This window comes from Armigeres subalbatus, chromosome 1 (assembly GCF_024139115.2).
Source record: "Armigeres subalbatus isolate Guangzhou_Male chromosome 1, GZ_Asu_2, whole genome shotgun sequence".
Lineage (NCBI taxonomy): Eukaryota > Metazoa > Arthropoda > Insecta > Diptera > Culicidae > Armigeres > Armigeres subalbatus.
The window spans coordinates 313,942,339-313,952,160 of NC_085139.1; the positions used below are offsets into that span (position 1 = coordinate 313,942,339).

General features: G+C 40.6%; 1 protein-coding gene across 1 annotated transcript; it reads right to left on the bottom strand.

Moving 5' to 3' along the window:
- Window positions 1–1,657: 1,657 nt before the first annotated feature.
- Window positions 1,658–9,473, bottom strand: LOC134219308 (uncharacterized). Its single transcript, XM_062698032.1, has 4 exons — window positions 9,268–9,473; window positions 2,851–3,196; window positions 2,176–2,787; window positions 1,658–1,915 (listed from the first exon to the last, which is right to left on the bottom strand). The coding sequence occupies exons 1-4, from the start codon at window positions 9,471–9,473 to the stop codon at window positions 1,658–1,660; spliced, it is 1,422 nt and encodes a 473-aa protein (XP_062554016.1).
- Window positions 9,474–9,822: the final 349 nt, after the last annotated feature.

Sequence of the window (9,822 nt, forward strand, 5' to 3'; positions counted from 1 at the left end):
TAATGTTTTATATACCATCCAAGTACCTGAAATATACAAATGTTGGAATTAATGCCTATGTCGATCATTGGATAAATAACACTATGTTTTAGTTTCATATTTATTTTTATTTCAATATCCTCATTACAGAAAAAATGAACGATTTTCTTCGCTCTTCAGAGAAGATAGATTAAATTTTCGTACGAAGTTCATTTACATATAAACTCATGTAAAAAAGAAAACTCACTGGCTCAAAAACAAGACACCAGTTATTAAAATTCAAGAACTAGAAGTAAATAATTGTACCTTATACCCGAATATTTGTCGCTTCTTGTTGGCCATGGTCACTTCTAGCTCTGCGCACTTCGGCAGCTTTTTTCAAATTACCAATTTTCTGGGCAATGTACTTCTTAACCACAGTCATCTCTGAACGTTTGCGTATTGTGGCAACATTTTCCGAACCAACTCTCAACGTCAATATTATTAAAATTATCAAAATAAAAATCATATTATGCCTTTGCGAAAAGCCGCTACGAAATTATACTTATTCTACCACTATACTGCCTGTAATCGCATATCTGTCCCATTGGATAGAAAACCCAGCAAAGATGGGACAAATATGCGGTTACAGTCATCTTAATCGATTAATCTTTATTGACTCTACTCTTAGAAGAAATACAAATAAAATTTATATAAGCGTTTAAAATTTCAGCCTGTGGTGTATGGTGTAATACGGTAATACTTAAGTTTCATCAACGCTTGGAAAAGTATCTGACTTCAAGTGATAAAAAGTAATGATCGAGCTTGAGCTTGAGCTTGAGCTTGATTGACTGCTCGTAGTTGCTACTCCATTATGACCAGATCAGCTGTTCTTGCACAGGGAACCAACAGATGTTTGCTTGGGACTAGCGCACATCTTCAATGTACAAGTACTGGTGATCTCATTTGTTAGGTCATACTGGCGCCTGTTACGTCAGAATGCAAGTCAATGTAGGGAAGGGGGAGGAAATGATGATGCAATCACTCGCCCACTGCAAGCCGAATATACCTCTGCACTTGCCACGAGGTCATGCGGAATTTGTTGGAATTTCTGGGTTAGGTTGGAGAGGCAGGGGTCCGTCTTGGTTAACGAGCTGCCAATGTGATAGATAGGAGAAGGTAACTGATGGAATTTCTAATTGGATGTAGGAAACGAGCTCTATAGTTCATTTCCAATTCTAGCAGATTACTGTTAGAATACTCAAGTTGAAGGTATAGGAATAGTAATGGAAACGGTATGGAAGTCCATTTCCAGTTCTAGCGATTGCTAGAACATGAGAAATAAAGAGAAAGATAAAAAGTAGGAGAATGGAACGGAACTGGGATTGAACCCACGACCTCCTGCGTATGAGGCAGAAGCAGTAGCCATATGACTACCAAGCCCGCTTCGAAACAAGAGAGATCACGCACTGAACTGATTAATTTTATTACCGGCCGCGCAATGCAGATCACAATAATTCGGCCGACCACGCGATCGTTCTGCTGTCCGAAACATGAGAGATCACGCACTGAACTCTCTGACTTCAAGTGATAAAAAGTAATGATCGATATTTAAAAAAAACCGCAAAGTTGTTTAAAATATCGCTTGAAGATTTGCATAGATGCATATTCGTATAAGCACGATAAGCAATAATTGAAACTACTTACTGCAGATGAACTCAACGAGTTTAGGATCAATGCGCTCTTGTGCGGGGTACATTGGTGTACCGTCCATATTTTTGAGTTTGGAGAATCGGTGGCTTGCTTGACCCGTAGCACTCATTTTTATGAGCTTTTCTGAACCAACCAGTCTTGTTACCAGCAGAGCCACAAAGAAGCTGTCGGTGTCTGCACGGTTGTTAATCTCATCCAGTTCATTAACCGTGATCGGGATTCCGTTTTCTTCGGTAAATTGTGCCTATAAGGGGAAAAAGCCCATTGTATTTTCTGTCAAAACAAACTAGACCCTAAATATATAATGTATTTGGACCAACATTTGAAAGCTGGGCGTAACTGCCAAAATGTAGTCATTTCAGGTTTTGTCTGCAAATTTGGCTAATACTGAAATATTTACATTTTGGCTGTTACTTCCTTTTCAAATGTTGGTCTAAATATAACGTCATACTCGGATTTCCTGCTATAGAAAACAAGTAATAATTTAAAATCTTATTCACATACCTGGGGAATCTTCTGCTTGTCCTTGATGAACATAAGCTCCTTTCCAATTCTCAAAGCGTAGTCATCCGATGTGAGCTTATCTTGCTCAAGTTTTGCTATTTTTTGCTTACATTTTTTATGTTTATCTGATAGCTCTTTATAATTTCCTTCCAGTTTTTTGTATTTCACTTTCCAAGAATTGTCATCCTCAACATTCGCTGCAGACGGATAATCGATGTTTGGTGACTTATTCAGTACATTCGACGCAGCACCGGCAGAAGATATCTTTCTCACGGACAAAGGAGATCGATCGGCTGGACTCCCCGGCGGAGTGTTGATTTGACCAGAATGTTCAGCATGGTCGTCCGCGATGTTTTGCGAATCGTCATCTTCAAGGTGCTCTTCTTCAATGTTGAAGATTACGGCGTTTGGTTCGCCGAACTCATCAGTGACTGGATTGGGTTTCGATGCCGAAGCGTCAGCTGTTTCTCGTTCAATGACACTGCCGTTCTCCTTGTCCATCTGGTGCACTATTTCCAAGGATCGTGTATGACCAGCTTCGATGGGGAAAGGAGGGGTATGTCTTTCCGCAGATTTTGAAACTTCCTCTTGATGCTGCAGGGCAGCTTGCAACTAAAACAAGAAATTATTCGAAAATAATATACAGAATAAAATGTCTGGATTTTCTCTACTCACCATTGCACGTAACTCATCAACGCCAAGCTGCTGGGCCACCAATTTTAACGGATCTTGATTCGGTGTTATTGGCACTTCTTGTATGGTCTCCTTCTTACTCTTCAGGCGTTTGCACGGAACAGATTCGTCCTCAATAGGAATGGAAATATGTTGCGAAAGATCATCGAGAAATGTGCTGGTTCCTCCCTCTTTTTTAGGAATCGATTCACCGGTCGCATACGTGTTTTCAATCCATTCGTCATGATTGCGCAGTGACGACTGAAGAAAATCTTTTCCTTTCTGAGATCCTCTTAGTCCAGATGTACCTGCTCCATGTGCTGCTTGTTTTTCTTTTTCTGCACTCACCCTATCGTCGAATGGTGGATGTTTTGATCTTGAGACACTAGCGCTGCAGGATTTGACCCCTCACCCACCGTGACGTATGCATATCCACTTGGGTCCAATCTGTCTCCTTCTCGCTCTAATGCTGTTCGTAGCTGTAAATTTTTGATAATACGGTAATTGTTAATTAAAAAATGGGTTACTTTGATAGGGTATGGAAATATATTACGGAACAGTGGGACTTTATCATGGTTAAAATTGCGATATTTTAGAATGTCAGATAGTGACATAGTATCAAGCAACGGTGGATATTTATGTCCCGTTATAGGTTCTAAACAAACATCCCTTTGACATAATTTTACCATATCAGAACGTTTCTCGTGGCACAAGGAAATTATAGCAAGAATCTGTAGTGACTTTCTTTGTTTTTCGAGCCTATAACCGGGGTTATAACGCAGGCGGAATAATTGCAGTAGTTCTAGGAATATTTAATTGAATAAAATTAACTCACCAAATAACGCAAATCGGAAGAATTCAGTTCGTATGCCGTCATTTTGTTTATATCATGTTTTTAACTTCCACGGGATCCTAAATACAATAAAGTAACAAGTTTTTCATACAAACATAAACACAAATAAATATAGATCTCACTATTCTCCCGCTTTGTATGAAGCTCCTTTGTCCTTTTCGGTGGCATTTTAAGGATTTTGCGCAACGTTTTCCAACGTTGGATGAGGCGTCGAAGCGACCGTTTTTCACAAACGAAACATATTTAGCTGCAGATGCACTTCAGTTTGCATCAATTCACGCATACTATTTTATTGCACCTTTTGTCATACTTATGAGTTGAGGTTTTAAATATGCTAGGTAATGTCTACATTTATTGATAGCAGATGTGTTTGTATATCACTTGTATCATTGGACATTGTTATGATTATATGACGAAGAGTTATCAACGTCAGGGGTTTAATATGTCTAGAGTAACAAATAGAAAGTGCGCATCATAAATTACGAGTTGAAAACAATAAATTAAATTAAATAATTAAATAATTACAACAGTATAACAAACTGTTTTTCACTATGCGGGTATTGATTATAAGAAAACTGCTTTCCCCCGCGTGCGTGGCATTTCATTTGAAAAGGCGGAGTTTCTTAGCAAATTTTATTCCAAATACATATGCATTATTGGAAAATAATCGGTTTTTCTCAGGGCCACAATACAAAGAAAGATTGAGGCGAGGCGAATTGTATTCAAAGTGTAAATTAACCGCTTGGCGACGCCATAAAGTTGCCTGCCGTCCGAGCAGAGCGCGCGTCGGAGCGATATGCTACAAATATGTATTTGCATGGATGGCTTCAGTGGCAATCAAGTGAAATTCTTTTAAATTTTTTATTTGGTTTTGATATTCCAGCTAATGGCGTGGGTTGTGTGGTCGTTAGTGATTCGAAATATGCATTATTGGGTATTAATCGGTTCTTCTCAGGGCCACCATTCTATACATAGGAAGATTGAGGCGAGACGAATTTGTTCATAGCACGGCGGGGCCCTCCTTAGCCGTGCGGTAAGATGCGCTGGCTGGAAGAGATGCACCAACACATGGTTAGATGGCCTCTCCGACTATAATTTTCGTGATCCTCAGTCAGCAAAGCTTCATCCGACCCTTGCCTTGGTGAATTCACTCTTTTAGGCTTGCTCCTCATTCGCTTCTGGCGGATGCTGACTCAGGATAAAGGTTTTCCTTACTGTCCAACTTCGGTAGTATGAATCCGACCGGAACACGTACACGCTAGATGCGGCAGCTAATTGAAAAAAAAAATCAAATGCGAATCTTATTTCAGTTAAATTTAGGCAAAAAGCCACAAAAGGTATCTGTTGTCAGTCTGTCAGTCAGTGCAGTACTCTAAAAATAATGATAACTCATCTTTCGCGTTTCGAGGTTTTTTTTTATCACTGTTGAGGTAGCTTATGAATGTACTGGAGGAATAAGAGTTCAACGAAAATGAATTAATTTGATTAGCTAATATACTTTTGCCGCAAGTATAATTGTCCCTTTTTGATATAGCTTTCATACTAATATGGGACAGTTATCCTTGAGGCGGCGGTATATGGAATAGATGGATTATGAAGACATAGTATGAAGATCAAAAGATCAAATGTTTCAAAACCATTACACTAAGTCCGTTTCTAGAAATTCAATCCTTTTGAAATCCATTTTCATTTTCTTGATTCATTTTCACCCTGTATCCTCGTCACTCTGAACGATTGACCAACCACACAACAGTTGCACATGTGTCGTATCAGTTGTATCAAAGTTATCACAATTTTGACCTTAGGCGTTAGATGATGGGTTTCTCTCATCCTGAGAATAAAAAAAAAGCAGAGAGATGATTACTGCTTCAGGTGTACAATTTTCTGTATCGACGAATCACCGTACAACTGATATGGACATTCACAGGATCCAATATTCACACATTCGTCATTTGTAGCCTTCTGTGCACATCCCTCAAATAACAGCTTCCCCATGAAGACATCAATCCCCTTCGCAGCAGGTGTGTGATGGAAGCGAAACAACTATCATCCCGCTTGCTTTGTTCTGGTTTTTCTTTTTCTATAGTGCAGGAAAGCTTTCATCTTCCCTATTCAAATCTCTGCTGCTTGCCGGCATCAGCGGCAGCAGCTTACTACGATTTATGTGTCTTTTTGCTGGCAGATTTCAATGCGATGATGACTGTGTGGAAAATGGTTATTGTCGACGATGCGGCGATGGTGGCTTTTGTCTGTGAACATTCAAGGATTCGTCATCAGCATCGTCATCGAAATCAGGCATTTGCTTTTTATCACAATCCCAAAATTTCTTTTTGTTGCAGTTGCCAAGTGGAACACAATTAAATTAACTTAGTTTTCATGGCTACGACAAAACTGATGACGAGCTTTTGCACCTTAAGACGGTAGCAGAGCCTTCGCCGCTTTCGTCGACGCAATTGTAGTCTTTAACTGCTCGCGACAGATGTCTGCCGGCAGCGAATGGGCATGCGGTTTTGTGCTGCATTGTGATGTGCGGTTTAGCATTTTTGCTTGGCTGGTTTCCGTTTGTTTCAGAGGTAAACAGTGTGGGTCCTTTAATACGGGTGATGTTTGAGTAGGCTATTTAGGTCACAAGGTTTGAACTGTTTTTGCTTAGAAAGAAAATGATCTGTAAGCATTTTTGTGAATATAGAAAAACGGCTTCCTGAAAGTGGTTTTGAAACAATCAAGCAAAAAAAAAACTGATGTTTTTATAGCTTTACCTTACAATGAAGCTATTGTACACATCGTGCCAGAACCGACCCCAAAGTTATATCGACTAAAAATTTCCTCGGAATTGCGAATGATCTCAAGACCTGCTGTGGGTGAAATTTCTGACCAAAAGTAGACGTACACCCGATTCTTTTTTTACACGGGGGATGCGTTCCGTGTAAAAAAAGTTTTCAGTTCAAAATTTGAAAATCCGTGTAAAAAAAGTTTTAAGATTTCTCGACGAATCATGCAAAATGGAGCAACTTTGCAAAAATTTTGTATGGGATTTTTTTACACGGCCGTGTAAAAAAATCCGTGTAAAAACAGAATCGTGTGTACCTAGTTGTTTTGATCCCAGTGCCACGTTATAAAACATACGAACAAGTGGAGACGCATGGTCAAAAGTGGGAACGTCCGGCAATAAACTCCACCTACCACATAATTTGTGATTGCATTGAAAAAGTCCTAATGGAATTAATATGTATATTATTCCTGCTGAAATAAAATGTTTACCAACGCTTGAAAATCCAAACTTCAAGTAAAATCTAACTGGTAGGGTTTAAGTTATTTCGATTACAGGTTTTGCATGCGCTTTCATGTGAAAATATTTTCTATTAATCTACAAACAATTCTGAATAATTATGAAATACAATACAATATACCTTTAAAATCCTTATCATTGTAATTGGAATGGAAAGAAAAAGAATGACTTCGATTTCATCCCCGTATCAAATGAAATTATCTTAAAAATTCACTTGTGTTCCTGAAAGTACCATTTCCTTTCTTTTACAATGTAATCACGTGAATAACACTCACGCAATGTTCTCACAACTTGTTACCCCCTCCACTTCACTAAATTTACCATCAACTCACTCGCTCGCTATGCTCACCGACTCACTTGACACTGTGGCTCCGGCTGCCGCACCATTGTCATCGTCGCCGTCATCACTTGAACGATATTACAATTTATATCTCGGGTACATCCGCGTTACACCACACTTCCAGAAGCAGCGAGCCCCGAGTGTCGTTAAAGAGGCTCTCCTCGTCGACGAGGAGTGTGTGCTTTTAGCACACACCAACACACAAGTGCCACCCACTTTTCCCATGGCTGGATGCGATGACGGTCGGACGGTGCGGTGGTGAGGTGAGCCACTTCACCGTCACGTTTCAGCAGCAGGCGCAGTGCAGTAAGCGCGCGGTGACGAGGCACTGATCACACAAACACAGTAGGCTGACAGTCGTTTAAAATGATAACGACGACAAGAGGGGATGAGTGCAGTGGCAAGGCTTTCGGATCAACAGGACGATGATGAAGCTCGACTGCTGTTAGAACCGCACGATCATCAACTGTGTTCTGTCGGTTGGGGTTGGTCGTTGTCGCTTCTTTGGATTTGTCGTGCCATCACGTACCTACCTAAAGAATCGATCGTGAAGCAGAGAAATTTTTGTGCACATTGATGGTAAATTCAATGTAAAAAATCGGCAAGGACCCCAAAATGCCTAACGAACAATACAACGCTCGGCTCCGTGGAGACATGGGAGAAGAAAAGCTCATTCAAATGATGACTATTAAAGCCATTTATCTTTCCTCTGGCGTAAAGTGGGGATACACTTTGTTTTTTTTTGTTGTCCTCCGGCACCAGTGACGGAACCGGATTTTGTGCGTTGTCGTGACGAGTGCGAGGTCGTTGTTTCTGAGGATTTCCGTTGTGGTTGTTTCTTTGTTTCTCCTTCTTTGGAGATTTAGCGGTGGCTGTCGCCTTCGACGTCACGTGTTGCAGAGAACGATGAAATTTTAAAAATGTCTCCCCCTCCCACGCCTGTTGAGCGCGATTTACGTTTTTTGTGCACCCTCGCTTGCGTTCGGTCATGATGCGACAATCAAGAATCAAAGCATGCTTTGACTTGCATGAAATCCGATGGTTTTTCCATTGTCTACTGCTTTATTTTACAGGGTCGGGCGTTTTTCAGTCACAATGATGACAATGTAGATGATACTAAGGTGCAAACGACACAGCAAATGGATGAAATATTGGCTCCTTGGGGAAGTTCTGAGAATATTACAAAGGCACTGTTCAAGATTTGACCTTTAAATTTTTTATTGAATCATTATACTCATTCTAAGAGCTAGTCAAGCTTGTTAACAAAACCAGAAAAAATAAAAAGTATAGGCGGAAAATGGAAATTCGTTTACAGCGAATTGCCACTCGCTCTTGCATGCCATAAAGAATCAAATCATATTTTTTTAAATTATAGGGATCTTTGATATTCTGGTTCAAATCTGAAACATTTTAAGCATATTCTTTTGAATAGATTACTGTAAGTTATTTGTCCAACATTGGGCTGTCCGATTCAGAATCTAACAACACACGAGATTTGATGGCACAATATTCCAGCCGCTTGACCATTTGGCTATGATTAAATACACAAAGTATTAGCAATGTGTGATGCAAACGACTGTGATCTTTGAATATGCCCACAGTCCTGCACCTTACAGACTTCATCTAACAGACAATAGCAGACACGATGTGTCCTTTTAAGACTGTTGTAGCAAAAACTTGCATTCCTAACTACTGATTGAATGGCTTTGAAACGTCGGACATCGGTAAATCGAATGTACAGCTTTACAACATGGACAATTTTTCTCTTTTCAAAATCTTTATGTGTGTAAATTTTGAAATGGTTTCAGTTCTTCATTACTGGGGAGGTCGGGTACATACAGCCGTGGATAAACCAGGCCCGCGTACCTCCTGTTGAGGGACATACAGCGGCAACGATTAAATTAGCTAACATAAGCTGCTTGGTATTCCGTAAGTTACCTTGAGGGCCTGGTGCTTGAGGCAGCGAAACTGGACGATAGGTTCGGCGATGTTGAGGACCCCACCCAGTATGCAAACGGGAGATTATCTGATTTCAATTTTGGCAAATCGGTGCAAGCCTTGATAGGACCTTTAATTTTGCGTAGCTGCGGCTTAGTGGAGGCCAGCTGTGATCCCAATCTTACCAGATAACCAACTTTATCCATGTTTTAGTGTCCGTCTGGAACTGCAGAGCCCTGGCATCCATGCAAATGTCGTATACTCGCGCTGACTGGCGAAAATGCTCTGGATCTAGGGGTGCTTAGGCTGCTAGCTCGGCTGCGCGGAGATAACATTTGCTGAGTCGGACAGGAACAAGGGGCTTCCTTGATGGATACGTGGCTGAATGAAGGCCGCGGTGGAAGCTGTCCAAGATCAGGACCGATTAGGATAATAAGGGTCCAATTTCAACTCCACGGTTTGAAACCGTAAGCCTGTGTTCAAGTTCGACCCATCCGTAAACCTGTGTTCATGATTTCTGTTTTCGCTATGCCAGACCTTCTAAGTGCCTCAGGA